The 15,952-nt window shown below is 41.5% G+C and overlaps 1 protein-coding gene across 1 annotated transcript in view; it reads left to right on the forward strand.

The window, feature by feature from the left end:
* The first annotated feature begins 971 nt into the window (after nt 1-971).
* TRAPPC9 (trafficking protein particle complex subunit 9) overlaps nt 972-15,952 on the forward strand; it is a 994,996-nt gene continuing 980,015 nt past the window's right edge. The window contains 2 exon segments of the mRNA XM_043975265.1: nt 972-1,111; nt 11,384-11,984. Of these exon segments, the coding sequence (XP_043831200.1) occupies nt 11,401-11,984 (584 nt within the window). The 5' untranslated portion in view covers nt 972-1,111; nt 11,384-11,400.

Consider the following 15,952-nt stretch of genomic DNA (forward strand, 5'->3'; position numbering starts at 1 on the left):
TGGAACTTGCTACACCTGATTTGGGGAGCTTTTTCCCAACCTAAGAAAGAAAGATATTATTTTCCACTCCAAGAAAGCAATTCAATAAATACTGGTGATTACCAAAAGTAGGCAAATAGTGTATTTAAGACAGTGCATCACTATTTCATAAAATTTTAAAGAATAAGCAATGTGTTAGATACATAGCATGGACTTAATAAACATTTAATTAAATTTATTAAGTAACTATTTGCAACAGATGTACTGTAACCTGTATATTGTGTATGTGTATATTGTATAAAGAGGCAACTAGATGGCTCAGTGGATAGAGCACTGGGTCTGGAGTCATGAAGTGTGTGTGTGTTCAGTTGTGTCTAACCTGAGTTAAAATTTGGCTTCAGACATTAGCTGTGTGACCCTGGGCAAGTCACTTAACCTTGCTTACCTCAGTTTCCTCACCTGTAAAATGAGCCGGAGAAGAAAACGGCAAACTACTCCAGTATCTTTGCCAAGAAAACCCTCAAACCGGATCATGAAGAGGCGGACACGACTGAACAACAACAAACACTGTATACCCATGCATGTCTATACATATATGTATGTGTATATGCGTATGCACACATATATCTCGAAGGTTTGCAAAGCACTTTTCAGAGGTTATCTCGCTGGTGTTCAGGGGAAAGAACCTTGAATGTGGAGTCAGAAGATCCAGAGCGATGGCTTTAGAAGTCCATTCCAGCTCTAACTCTACACCTAAGGTCCGAACTCTGCCACGCTCCTTCCCACCTGCTTAGGTCACTTTTTCTACTCTCTCCTAGCTCTCCCTCTCCCAGGTGTGAGCCTCCACCTCCTCTGGGCCGGAGCCTCTACTCCCTCCCTCTTGAAGGCTCCCTCTAAAACCCGGAAAAACGGATTGGAGGCGTCCGGGAATGGGCTTCGCGAGCTCCGCGGGTCTGCACTGGGCATGCTCAGAAGCTGGTCGGCGGGCGGGGGTTTGGGGCACAAGTAGGAAGCTCCGCGCGCGGCTCGCACGCCGGGACCGCCCGCCCCGGAGGAGGCTCCTGCTGCGCTCCGCGTCAGCCCGGCTAGTCCTCCAGTCCCGGCCCGGCCCGGTACCAGGGCCACCGGCTGTGTAAGTGCATCCACGAGGCCTGAGCCTTCAGCCGGAGAGGAGGAGGGGGTCCCGGGCTCTGCCCCCCACCTGCCTGCTCCCCAGACACCTGTCCCTGCCCCTGCCCTCCGCCGGGCTCCCCGGCCCGGCCCCTCCCGGCACTGCGTCCCGCCAGCCCTGCATGCTGCGCCCCGGCCCCTTCCCCAGCCTCCTCATCTCTCCCCTCCCGCCGCCTGCCTCCTGTCCCCCTCCTCGGCTGCCGTCCCTGAGTGGCCGAGCTGTAGGGAACCTGCTCAGAGAGCGAGTCCCACCCTCGCCCCCTTAAAATAGGGGAGACCGAGACCCAGAGAGGGAAGTGACTTATCCAGGACTGCTCACAGCTGATTGTTGACATTTCTGTGGTGCTGATGTCAAGTTTAAAAGTGCATTTCTCACAACAGCCCTTTGAGGTAGAGAGGGAGCGGATCCTGGCTCTGCTATTCCCCCCCCCCACCCAGCCGTAGGATGACTTTGGATAATTATCACTTTATGGGATCACAGATTTAGAGCTGGAAGAAATCTTCTTAACCAACTTCTCTCTCCCTTATTTTCCCCCTTCTATTTAACAGAAAGCTAGACTGAGGCGTAGAAAGGCTAAATGACTGAGATTCCACTTAGAGCTATCGACGTTTCTGTAGCCCTCAAGTCAATCAGTAAACATTTTTTAACTACCTACTATGTGCCAGATCCCGTGCTAAGCTCTGGGGCTACAGAGAAAGGCGGAAGATGGTCCCTGCTGTCAAGGAGCTCACAGGCTAAAGAGGGAGGCAGCAGGCAAACAAATATATACAAACTAGCTTATCTGCTGGATAAAATAGAAGTATTCGACGGGGGTGGGGTGGTGGTGGGGGGACTTTAGCTTTGGGGGTGGGGGTGGGGTCAGGAAAGGCTTCCTGTGGAAGATGGGATTTTTAGCTGGTACTTGAAGGAAGCCACGAAAGGCTGGAGGAGGAGATAAGAGAAAGCATTCCAGGTTTGGGAGACTAGAGAAAATGTTTAGAGTTGGGAGAGGGTGTGTCTCCTTTGAGGAAGAGCAAAGAGGCCAGTATCATTGGATCAAAGTGTATGTGCAGGAGAATGAATACTTAGGTGAAAGAAGACTGGAAAGGTGTGGGGAAGGGCCAGGCTGTGAAGAACTTTGATAATGTTATAGTTCAGCGTGAGGCGATGAGTTTACAGAGTGAGTTCTTCACAACCACTCTTGGAGTTAGATAGTATAAGTGATGATACTATTTAGGATCAAATCCTGATTCTGCTGCTATTTTTCTACCTGTATGGGAACTTTGGGTAATTATCCCTCATAAGATCAGTGATTTATAGTTGGAAGGAACCTCAGAGGTCAGCTAGCTTAACCACTTCATTTTACAAAGGAGGGATCTGAGGTCCCGTGATAACTTGTGTGACTCATCTGTGGTCACCTAGGCAGTATTAGACTGAGCTCTGAAGTTAGGTCCTTTCAGGGTCTCAGTTTCCTAAACTGATCCTATCTTTATTTTATAGATCAGAGAATTTTAGAGTTGGGAGGGACCTTAGAGATCCCTCTAAGAATTTGTGGCTTTGTTGTTGTTCAGTTGACTCTTTGTGACCCCATTTGTTTTTTGTTTTTCGTTTTGTTTTTTTGGCAAAGAGCCTATAGTGGTTTGCCATCTCCTCCAGATAATTTTACAGATGAGGAAACTGAGGCAAACAGGGTTAAGTGACTTGCCCAGGGTCACCCAGTTTGTGTCTGAGGCAAGATTTGAACTCTGGTCTTCAGGACTTCAGGCCCAGCACTATCCACTGTACTACTACCACCACCGTTTATACAGTGCTTTAAAGTTCAAAAAGTACTTTAGAGATGTTCTCTCATTTGATTCTTACCACAGCCCTGTAAAGTCAGTACTATTTTACACATGAGGAAACTGAGGCTGAGAGGTTAAGTGACTAGACAAAGTTCCAGAGCTAGTAAATGTCTGAGGTAGGATTTGAACTCAGGTCTTCTTTACCTGACTTATGAATCCAACACTTGGACTAGGCAGTCATCTAGCCTCATTTAGACTAATTGTGCAGATAGAAAATTAAGGCCAAGATAGATGTGACTTTTCTAATGTTATAGGTTGTAAATGGAAGATCCAAAATTTGAATCCAGGCAATCCAGTTCCCATAACAATTTTTTTCCTATTATATGACATTATTGCGGTCACCAAAGGTGGCAGATCCTCGTATTCAAACCTAAGTCTTTTTTTTTTTTTGGTGGGGCAATGAGGGTTAAGTGATTTGCCCAGGGTCACACAGCTAGTAAGTGTCAAGTGTCTGAGGCCGGATTTGAACCCAGTTCCTCCTGAATCCAAGGCCAATTCTTTTTTTTTTTTTTTTGGTAAGGCAATTGGGGTTAAGTGACTTGCCCAGGGTTACACAGCTAGTAAGTGTCAAGGGTCTGAAGCCAGGTACTCCTGAATCCAGGGCCAGTGCTCTATCCACTGTGCCACCTAGCTGCCCCCCCAAGGCCAATTCTTTATCCACTGTGCCACCTAAGTCTTATTTAAAATACAATGGTCTTCCATTTTATCATGTTATAATCTGAACTTCTTGTGTGTGTGTGGCAGTTGGGGTTAAGTGACTTGCCCAGGGTCACACAGCTAGTAAGTGTCAAATGTCTGAGGCCGGATTTGAACTCAGGTACTCCTGAATCCAGGGCTGGTGCTCTATCCACTGCGCCACCTAACTGCCCCTGAACTTCTTATTTTTTAGATAAAGAATGGGAGGTTCAGAAAGGTACCTAGGTCCACATGCTTATTATGTGATAGAGCCAGGAATCAAACCTGGATTTTCTGTCAGATTTACTTTCCAGTATTTCAGATTCCTTAGATAGATCAACTTCAGGTTCTTCCTTGTCTAGGATTAACCTCTATACCCTCTGCTTCTGCCAGTTTCCCCTAAAGCAATTCCATCTCCTTGGGGAACCAGTAAGAACTATACCCATTTCAGCAAGTGCTGGTAACTTCATAAGCCTTTTAATGAGACAGAAACCTTTTTGGTTATCAATGACCTGTATTGCAGTATACACCCCTGTCTGAAAGGGAGTTGCTTCTTTTCTTACTCCTTAAAGGATGGTTACTATTCTTGGTTAAAGTGCTTCAGGTTAGGGAGGCAGCCTACTTTGGTGAAAAGAGCACTGGACTTGGAATCAGGAGTGGCTGGTTTGAGACTTGGCTTTTCCCTTTCCTAGCTGTGTGACTTTGGGGGAAGTCACTAGATTTTTTTGAGCTTGAATCGCTTGTGGATGGCAGTTTTTTGTACTACCAACCCCACAAGGTTTTGTAAGGAACATATAGTACCTTTCCTCTGTTTATATTATTGCCAAATTAATCCTGTATTTAGCTTGTTTGTACTTAGTTATTTACATGTTTATCGATCGACAAGAAAGCACTTCCAAGCCTAAAGTGCCCTGTTGATCAAGAAACATTTATTATGTATCTACTGTGTTGCTAGGAATTTTGCTTGTCTTTGCTATTAAAGACAAAAACAAGTCCCTGTTCTCAAGGAGTTTACCTTCTATCAGGGGAAACATATTTATGTTTAAGTAAATACCAAATATACAAAACATGAAGTAATTTTGATATGTGTTGGGGGAGGTACTACTAATTGAAGGCATCACAAAGGGCCTCACATAGTGATTTAACTGAGCTTCAAAGGAAGCTAGGGATTCCAGGAAGAGATGATTGATTAGAGAATGCCCTCTAAGTATGGGGTGCAGCCCATGAAAGGCAGAAAGGTGGGAAATGGAATGTCATGTGTGAGCAATGGCAAGTGGACCAATTTGGCTTGAATACAGAGTCAATGACATAAGCTCGGTGCCAGAATGTGAAAGAAAGGCATGAAATGTGAAAGTTTGTATTTTATACTAGGGGCAATAGGAGACACTGGAGCTTCAGCCTGGGGAGTAGCACAGTCAAGCTTGTGCTATAAGAACATAACTTTGGCAGCTGTGTGCTGTTATATTGGAGAGAGGAGAGACTGAAGTCAGGGGACCAATTAGGAGGCTATTGTAGTAGTCCAGGCTTGAAGTGGTGACGGTCAGAAGTAAGGTGGTGGTTATACAAGTGGAGAGAAGGATGCCAGGGTGATGTTGTGGAGCAAAAAAGATAATATTTGCCAACTGATTGGAGATGGGAGGGTGAGTGAGAGTGAATAATAGAAGGTGATTCAGTTCACTAACTTGGGTGCCTAGAAGGATGGTGGGATCCTCAAGAGAAACAGGGAAGTTAGGGAGAGGTAGGTTTAGGGGAAATATGATGATTTCTGTTTTGGACATACCGAATTTGAGATGTCAGTGGGGGTATTCTAATTGGCAATGTCCACAAGACAGTTGATGTCTTGGGACTGGAGCCCAGGATAGATTGATCTGATAAATGAACCCATGGAATCAGAGTAAAACAACTAAAGAGGGAAGAGAACAGGGCCTGGGACAGATCCTTGGGGAACATCCAAGGTTAGAAGCCAGGCCATGAATGATCTAGCAAAAGATCTGGAGAAGTAATGATCAGATGGGTAGCAAAAGAATTAAGAGAGCAGTGTAGAAGCAAGTATCCTATAGAAGCAAGAATATATATATATATATATATATATATATATATATATATATATATATATATATATTTTTTTTTTTTTTTGGCGGGGCAATGGGGGTTAAGTGACTTGCCCAGGGTCACACAGCTAGCAAGTGTCAAGTGTCTGAGGTTGGATTTGAACTCAGGTCCTCCTGAATCCAGGGCCAATGCTTTATGCACTGCGCCACCTAGCTGCCCCAAGAATATCCTTTTTTTAAAAAAAATAATCTTAAAAATATTTTATTATTTTCAGTTACATGTAAAGATAGTTTTCAAGATTTGTTTTTTTAAGATTTTGAGTTCCAAATTTTTCTCCCTCCCTCCCTTCCTTCCCCTTTCCCTAAGACAGCAAGCAATCTGATATAGGTTATATATGTACAATCACATTAAACATATTTCTGCAATAGTCATGTGAAAGAAGAATCAGAACAAAAGGGAAAAATGTCAAAAAAGGGAAAAAAACCCCCAAATTAGAAATAGTATGGTTCATTCTGCATTCAGATTCCACATTTCTTTTTTTCTGGATGTGGAGAGCATTCTCCATCATGAGTACTTTGGAATTATCTTGGATCGTTGTATTTCTGAGAAGAGCTAAGTCTATTACAATTGATCAGAAGAATATATGAGGAGGGGGTATTCAATAGTTTCAAATGATGCAGAGAGGTTTCAAAGATGAGGACTGAGAAAATGCCATTGGGTTTGAGAATTCAGAGCTCATTGCTAACATTGGAGAGAGCAGTTTCAATTAAGTGATGAGCTTACTACATATGGCATGAATGTAAGTTGTTATTGATAATAACAGTAAAAAGTCCCAGATACTAGTTGCCTTGGAATGAAGTTCTTTGTGCTTTAAAGTCTTAACAGTTTCCAGAAAAGGCTTTAAATAAGAAAGTCACTACCAGTCCTTCCCTAATTCCATTTTCTTCCCTCAGTCTTTTTTTTAAATTGAATTGTATTCTGAGTCTTCCCCTGACCTACTCTCCTAACAAATACTTTTAAATGCATTTTAAGTACAGGTTTTCTGGTGTAAAAACTGGGCCTTTATTTTGCTTTCTATCTTCTTAGAGAGTAAGGGTTTAAGACAGCATGGTATCACTCAATCAATAAACATTTATTAAGCACCTACTAGGTGCCAGGCACTGTGCTTGAAGCAGAAATACAGAAAAAGAAAGGTGAAATTGTAACTGCCCTCAAGGAACTCAACATGGTTCAAGGAACTCAACAGAGCCTAGGTCAAAATCCTGGCTCTATTTAGTTTTCTACTTGTTTGACCTTGGGCAATTCACTTAATATTTCAGGGCCTCAGTTCCCTTATTTATAAAATGAAAGTAATGGACTTGATTTTTTAAAGTCCATTTCAATTCTGACATTCCGTGATTTTGTAAAATTCAGCTCGGGGAAGGTTCAAATGAAAGGAACCATTGCTACTTCTTATCTTTTCTTTTCTCTCTTTTTTTTTTTTTGGTGAGGCAACTGGGGTTAAGTGACTTGCCCAGGGTCACACAGCTAGTACGTATTAAGTGTCTGAGGCTGGATTTGAACTCAGGTCCTCCTGAATCCAGGGCCGGTGCTCTATCCACTGTGCCACCTAGCTGCCCCCATTGCTACTTCTTATGAAGAAAGAGTGAGAGATTGTGTTTAGAAGGTATGGGGCTACTGTTGTCCTAAGTACTAACTGGGAAGAATTTTAGAAAACTGTACAGACTCTTTTTATGTGTTGAGGAAAGAAAAAAAAATACAACTTATTACTAATTGGGACTTGGACACCAGTATGATTAGAGGGTTCTCTTTCATCATATTCTGAAAAGGGGAAGTCAGCAATCTTCAGTTGCTTGGGTAATTATAGGAGAGGTGTTTCCTTCTGCATGGGGCCTGGGCCAGAAGTAAACTAACAGTTCAGTCAATACCTGGGCAACTCTGGGGTTTTGTTGCTTGCTGAAATTCTGGCATGGATTTGACTTTTTTTGTAACTTGGAGTTCATTTATAAGGTTGGAAAGGGCCTGGGATGGTCATTTTGACCTATCCCCTAATCTCTAGGTAGAACTCCACAGACAGTGCTTTTTATGTGTTTGTTGTACTGAATGGTAAGTGTGTTCAAAATATCCCAGAAATTTAGTTTAATATATGTGTGTGTTTGGTATTAATACCTTCACAGAATAAAGACATTGGAGGAAGGAATAACATGGCTTTTAGGGTAATAGAATCTCAGGATTTTAGAGCTTCTAAGGATGAGAATCTAGAGATCATTTAATCCATTCTCTCTCTCTCTCTCTCTCTCTCTTTTTTTTTTTAGTGAGGCAATTGGGGTTAAGTGACTTGCCCAGGGTCACACAGCTAGTAAGTGTTAAGTGTCTGAGGCCGAATCCATTCTCTTTTTACCAGTGAGGAATCTGAGGCTCAGAGAGGTGTATCTAAGGTCACAGTTAAGGAATTAGGTCTAGAACCCAGTCTCCTGACTTCTGGTTGTGTGTTTTCCCCCCACCATATCATGTTGCTTCCTATTAAATTAAGTAATCTATTTGAGAGTATTAAGGGCTAAAATTCTAGCTAAACTGTCTAAAATATCTAATGAGTGGTCGCCAATAAATTATAAGCTTTAGCAAGAGTTAGACTTTTAAGCATTTATTAAGGAGAATAAGAGTTTGGTAAAGAGAGAGAAAGGTCTAGATTCCTATCTATTAAAGGGAGAGCACATTTCTAGCTCTGCTCTCCACCAGAGTCCAAAGGAAAAAGCGTGACCGAGCGCCAGTCTCTTCCTTCCTCCTCCCACTAGCCCACGTCACTTCCTGATGCCAAAGAAAAGACTCCTGGTCTTGCCCTCAAAGACCTTTGCTTCATGGGCGGGAACTCTTCTACAGTAAGTCTCCAGCAGGTGGCGTCATTCCAATCGTTACAAGAGTTAAGAAAGCTGGATTCTGTTTGTAGGCTACTTATTGCCTGTAGGATCTAAACACATTTTTTTTTTTTTGATGGAGCAGAGTACATTGCTTTGCCTCAGTTCCAGTAATGCAGTTGGCATTTCTACTTTAGCTCGATGTTTGATGCATATGAGGCATCTAAGATTAATAGCAGTAAGTAGTATGTTAATGATGTAGGTTGCAATTTTGTTTCAAAATTTTTACTTTCCTACAACCTAATTTTGGAGTTTGGAACCCAGGAAGATCATTCATGGCCTTCTAGGGACTGGACCTGTGATTTTATTAGTATAGAGAACTTCCAAGTGAGAAAACTCCCTCTACTAATATAGATTGGCACTGTCTTTGTAACTTGTGGTCTTAGAGAATTGCTCAAAGTACTGAGAAATCCAGTGGACTTCTCCAGGGTCACATAGCCATTATGTATCAGAGTTAGGGCTTGAACCCAGATCTTCCTACTTTCAAGGTCAGTTTTCTAACGGTCACCTAGTTATGCCCTTTGTGGATCTATGTTAAAGACAAACAATGGGTACAGCCATAAAATGATACTATATATAGGGTAAACTGGTGGGAAGGTAATTTCTTCAAGACTTCATAGAAACTGACTTCTAGGGCCAGGGCTGTTTATTCTGCATCTGTGTTGTCCTCTTGTTCATTTTCCCTTTTACCTTCCTATTTGTGTTATTTTGGGGGTGCCTGGAATAGATAGTCGAGTACTTACATGCATCAGTGTTACCACTTACAGCCACTGGGTGGAGTAGGCACCTGTCTTCTAGTCCAAAAGGTCCCTGTGACCATAGCATGTTCCTTACCAGTCTTCCAGGGTGCCTAATGCTTCCTCCATTAGATTTACCATGATCCTTCTGACATAGGCATTTTAACTGAATTATGTTGGGGGTGCGGTAATACATGTTCACTAACACACAGGTCATCACCATCCATGGTCATCTAGTAGAGAGCAGGGCCATGATAGAATAAGTGTTAATGGGGTGAGATGGAGGTAAAGATAGACCACAGTAGGGAGGGTAAACCTAGATATACTTCTGTAAAGTGGGACTTTAAGGAACCACAGGTGGCATGAGAGCTATTGTAGAGGGAGAAGGCAATGAAAGGGGCTAAAATGGGACTGAAAGGAGAGGCAAGAGAATACCAAAGATGAGCACTATCATTGTTATTATTTTGCTTAGGCCAACCCTGCCGTATTTATTGTACCACCTCTGTTCTGTGAAAATGCAGTTTTAGACTGCAGGCTGGTATGGAATAGTTTTGTAAGCTCAATATCCTAAATGGGTGTCTGGCTGAATTACATTACAGTATGGTCTTTCCACTTTATGGTAGAGCTTATTTACAATGAAGAGATCATTTGGACTAGTGGATAGAAAATTGGCCTTGAAACCAGGAAAGGCCTGTAAGTTGCAGAGTAGCTGCTAACCTGCAGTAGTAGAAGGAATTCTCTTTATAAGTGAAATCACACCTGGTCAAGGCGCTCTCACTTTTTTTTTTTTACTCTTGAGTTGTAATAGCATTGGCTGGGTTATTGTTATTCAGTATCTGCCTATGTAGTAAATAGTACAGTTAGTGCATCCCAAAGGATTAGGATAAGCACTAGAAATAGTGTGCATTCCATGTTTTTAATTATTATTTTAAAATTAAATTTGATTTTTTCAATTAACAAGCATTTATTTTACTCACCACTTCCAGGGGAAAATAAAAGAAAACCCCTTGTAATAAATCAAGCAAAACAAATCACCATATTGGCCATGTCCAAAAATGTTTTCTCTTCCACATATTTAGCCCATCATCTCTCAGGAGGTGGGATGCATTCTTTATCATTGGTCCTTTGGAATTATAGTTGATCAGTTCTCAAGTCTTTCAAAATTATTGCTATAATGTAATAATACAAATTGTTTACATTATTCTGCTTACATGACTCTATGTCAGTTCATACAAGTTTTCCCAGGTTTCTCTTAAACCATCTCTTTCATCATTTCTTTTTTTTTTTTTTGGTGAGGCAGTTGGGGTTAAGTGACTTGCCCAGGGTCACACAGCTAGTAAGTGTGTAAAGTGTCTGAGGCCGGATTTGAACTCAGGTCCTCCTGAATCCAAGGCCAGTGCTCTATTCACTGCGCCACCTAGCTGCCCCTCTTTCATCATTTCTAATATAAAAGTGTTCCATTATATTCATATGCCATAATTTGTTCCACCATTTTCCAACTGATGGGTATACCCCCTTAATTTTCGATTCTTTGCTGCTCCAAAAAGAGCTGCTTTAAGTATTTTTGTACATACAAGCTCTTCTCCTTTTTCTTTTCTTTGGGGTATAGGCCTAGTAGTGGTATCACTGGGTCAAAGGGTATGCACGTGTTAAGAATTTTTTGGACATAGTTCCAAGTTGTTTTCCAGAATGGATGGATCAGTTTACAGCTCCACTAGCAGGGTATCAATGTGCCTATTTTTCTGAAGCCCCTTCAGCATTTGTGATTTTCCTTTTTTGAGTTAGCTTTACCAATCTGATTGGGTTGGAGGCAGAATTTAAAAATTGTTTTAGTTTGCATTTCTTTAATTATTAGTGATTTGCAGCACTTTTCCACATGGTAGCTAGCTTGGATTTCTTCCCTTGAAAATTGCCTGTTCATATCCTTTGACCATTTATCAGTTGGAACATGGTTCTTATTCTTGTAAATTTTAATCAGTTCCTTATGTATCTTGAAAATGTGATCTTTATTGGTTATTTTTTATTTTTGTATAGCACCTAGTGACTCCACAATGAGTGTTCCTGATTACATGCAGTGTGCTGAGGACCACCAAACTCTGCTGGTTGTTGTACAGCCAGTAGGGATTGTCTCAGAGGAAAATTTCTTCCGGATCTACAAAAGAATTTCATCTGTGAGCCAGATAAATGTGCGAGATTCACAACGAGTATTGTACATCCGATACAGGCATCATTACCCACCTGAGAACAACGAATGGGGAGATTTCCAAACCCACCGAAAAGTCGTAGGCCTCATCACAGTAACAGACTGCTTTTCTGCGAAAGATTGGCCACAAACCTTTGAGAAGTTCCATGTCCAGAAGGAAATTTATGGTTCTACACTCTATGATTCCCGGTTGTTTGTTTTTGGGCTGCAGGGTGAGATTGCAGAGCAGCCTCGAACAGATGTGGCGTTTTATCCCAGTTATGATGAGTGTGAGTCAGTGGAGAAGAGAATTGAGGATTTCATTGAATCTCTTTTTATTGTGCTGGAGTCCAAACGCCTAGATAGAGCCACTGACAAGTCTGGAGATAAGACTCCTCTCCTGTGTGTACCGTTTGAAAAGAAGGACTTTGTAGGACTGGACACAGATAGCAGGTAAGTAGTCGTGTTTACCTACAGGCAAAGTTGGACTGACAGTCTTGAGGCATAATCATCGGGAGGTCCCTCTCTAAAAAAGGAAAGTTACTGAATTTGAGAGCTTTGAACAGTTGCTCTTAGAGACTAGCATTTCTTAAACTAATTTGTCCACAGAACACTTTGGTGCATGAAATTTATTGTAGGAACCTACAAATTTAGGTCCAGAGAAACTTGGGTATGAAAAACTTGTGGGATTAAAGCTGAAGCAGGAGACAGTATCAGGGAAGTGTTGGTATAAGAACAGGCAGTTAAGCCTTCTTTCATAGCAAAAAAAAAAAAAATCCTTGCACAAGTGTTTTAAAATAATATTTACTATTTGCCCCTCTAAAATACGAAACCTAAATATTTCCTCTTGGAACCCTTCTGTGGATCACCAGAACTCTACACAGCCACATTTGGGAAATATTGATCGGATTCAGTTCCCTCATTTTATAGATGAGGAAACAGGTCCAGAGAGATTAAAATTACTTGCCCAAGACCACACTGTCGTTTAGTGACAGGACTAGAGTTCAATGTCTTGATTTTGTCTGCTGCTCTTTCCATTACAATGCCCTGCCTCTCCAAAGCTAATGTGCACAGTGTCTTCCCCACTATAGTTGTAGGGAGGTTGTGATGATTAATGTCAGTGCTTAGCCCTTAAAGTGCTACTGTATATATTTTTTTCATTTTAAAGTTTGCTGTATGTTTCTATTCCCATTGTAAAAAGGGGCTGTCTGATTGGTAGGAAAGGAAGGATTCAGACTTCCTGTTATACTGACAGCCTTGTTTCCTACTTGAAGAAGTTTCTTTCATCATCTGACTTCTCTCATTCATTGAAATCAGTTCTCTTCTTCATAGCGGAAGGGGGTGAGTTCGTGAGTGTAAGAAAGTGGCTGATCCTTTTGATCCAGCTCAAATGAGGCATTCTGTGCTGTAGATAAATCCTGAGCTGAAATGATCAGCAGGAGTGAGAGAGCTGGGCTCAACACAGTAATGTGCCTCAGGTGGAAAGCAATCCAGGCCTTACCTTTTGCTATGTTTTATACTTTTGGGAAATTAGTAGAATGTAAGCTTCTTGAGAGTAGGGACCGTTTTTAATTTTGTCTTGTATCCCCAGGGCCTAGCACACTGTAGGTGCTTTATAAATGCATAATGAATGAGACTGGACTGAATTTTTATTTCCTCAGCTGGAAAAGATCAAATTTATTTTAACTTATTTTATGAAGTGCTTGTGAGGAACAAATCATAATCCCCTTTTTAAAGGGGGCAAACCCCACAAGTCCATCTGTGAATATGAAATACATGAAGGTATCAAGTGAAATGTTACCCTTTTGTTTGAAAAACAATCATAGTATACAAATGAGCACTGAGGTCAGAGGTAGAAGATCTGAATTCAGAAGTCCAAGCTCCACCATGGCCTTCCTTGGTGTGCGACTTTGAGCAAGTCACTGACCCCCCTGAATTTTGGCTTCCTGATTTGCAAGAAGGGGCCATACTGTCAGTATAACCAGCCTACTTCCTGCCTCACAGGTTGTGGTGAGGGTCATGAGACATACAATGCCCTTAAAAGTCTTTGAAATCATGAAGTGCTCTGAAAAGGGGAGCTATTATGATTTCTTCTGAAGTAGTAGGGGGCAAGGTACTTATGTCCCTCTTTGCTTTCTAAGGCCAGGTGGTTTCAGACCCTCTTCAGCTTTCACCATCAAGCCTTCATAATTTGGGAAGGGAAATCTAGTACCTTCAGCCTGCATAAAATCAACAAACCAATTATATTGTTATTTGGTACTTGGGCAAACTTTTCCTTCTTTCACTACTCTGCTTGTTTCACTACCAAGTTTTCTGACTTTAAAACATGATTTGAATGGAGACTGATTTCTAGCTCTTGCTGGTACCCTCTCTATATCTGTGATAACAGCATGGCATGGTGGATGTGCAGTCAGAGGACAAATCCCTGACTTTGCCACTTGTGTGACCTTGGGCAAATCTTATAACCTCCCTAGGCCTCAGTTTTCTTATTTGTAAATTGTGGGTTTACCACATGATCTTCCAGATCTAAATCTGTGATCATTTTGAGCCACATATTTAGCCTGAAATGATCTTGACTCTTGTAACTCCCTCAGCTCTCTTGCTCCCAGTGATTGGCCCCGTCCTGTTGTATTGCAAATCTGATTGATTGCCCTACTGGTGTACTTTACTTGGAGCTAAACTTCTGCCCCCGAATACATTACATGCACACAAGCTGGTGGTAGATTCTTTGTGGTTTGGGTTGTGTTGTAGCTAGTAAAACTTTTTGTTCTTGTGTGTTTCTAATTTTTGCTTGTTCCTTTTTTCCTTTCTTTTTTTTTCTTTTCTTTCTATCATACTGCCCTGTGAGTATGTTGTTGGGTCTGAAAAGGTAGGCTGTGAATACAATGCATTTAAAACCTAGCTAGATTTCTGTATATGCTGCCTTCCCATGCTCTTCACTGCTTCTGAATATATATATGTATATATATATAACCAAAGCTTAATGCTGCCTAGACCCATATGTTAGCTTAGTAAATTTATTTCGGCCTTTTTGCCTTTAGCCACTGCTGATGCTTCATACATATTGAAATACTTGCTTTGGGAATCTTGCTTTGTCTTTAGAATCTGCTAGCATCATGGATCTGTATTATTTTTTTTTCTTTTTAAAGGTGGGAAATGCTAATTCTGTCAGGTATATAACTCTTAGTGGGTCATATTAGCTTAGGAAGGTCTAAGATCCTTGAGCCTGGCTTCATTTGAATCTTTTAATTTCATCTATTAGGCATGTGATTCATGGCTGTCTATGTTATGTGCATGATGTGTCTTAATAAGTATACAAATGAGCATAGTCAGACAGTGTGATATAAGTGAAGGTTAGAAGTTCTGCATTTACATTACCATTCCATTTAATCTCCCTTTGCCCTAGTTTTTGTTTTTGTTTTTCCGTTTAAGGTGGGACTATAGCAGACCCTTTGTGTTTGTGGGTGGGGTGGGGAGAGGAGAGAGACATGCATAGAATTTTCAACTCTAAGGTTGAAGGGGAGTCATGGAGGTGACAGTAGGTAGATTCATGGACCTGGAGTCAGGAAGACCCCCCCTGGCTTATTGGTTCTATGACCTTGGGAAAGTCACTCAATCTGTCAGCATTATCTTAGTTTCCTAATCTGTAAGGCTGCGGCACTTTAGCAATAGTATTTACCCCAAAGGGTTGTTTTAAGGATCAACTGAGATAATATAGGTAAAGCATTTTGGAGACCCTGAAAGATTATTAAAAATAACATACTATTAAGGGATGTTAGAAGCCCTCTAGTCCAGTTCTCTAAAGTTCCCTCTTTTCTCAGATGGAAAACTGTGAAACCCAGAGAGGTCATGTGATTTGCCCAAGTTACCTATTGAGTAAGTGGCCAAGCCATGACTGTAATTCAGGTCTCCTGGCTCCTTGGACTGTTTTGTCCCTCTGTCCCTTCCTGGAGCAAGCATCACAATCATATGCCACTCCTCCTACCTTTGTCTTCTTTAAACTTCCCATTAGTCTGGGTGAAAAGGAAATAATTCCTTTGGCATCAGAGTGATAGTTTGAGGTCTGGCCACCCTTATTTCTTTCTGTGAAAGCCTAGGAGCCTTCACATTTTCCCTCAATCTCTTGCCTGAGGGCTTGTGAATGAAAGTGGTAGAAGAGCATAATGAAACATTGAAGCTTTTATGTTTCATGTTTGTGTGGGTTTATGTATTATGTATCTGTTAAGAATTTCCTTGTGTGGTCCATTGAGAAGAATTTCCAGCACTGACGGTTGAATGAACTATATATAATCCTGAATCAATGTGAAAGAAAAACCCCAAAATAATGCACCTCAAACTGCCCCCTGGCTTTTCTCAACTTGAGCTGAATTCCTTTGCCCATTCTTTGTGGCAGGACTGGCTGGGTACGTTTTCTCTCCATT

Source organism: Dromiciops gliroides, chromosome 1, assembly GCF_019393635.1.
Source record: "Dromiciops gliroides isolate mDroGli1 chromosome 1, mDroGli1.pri, whole genome shotgun sequence".
NCBI classification, from domain to species: Eukaryota; Metazoa; Chordata; class Mammalia; order Microbiotheria; family Microbiotheriidae; genus Dromiciops; species Dromiciops gliroides.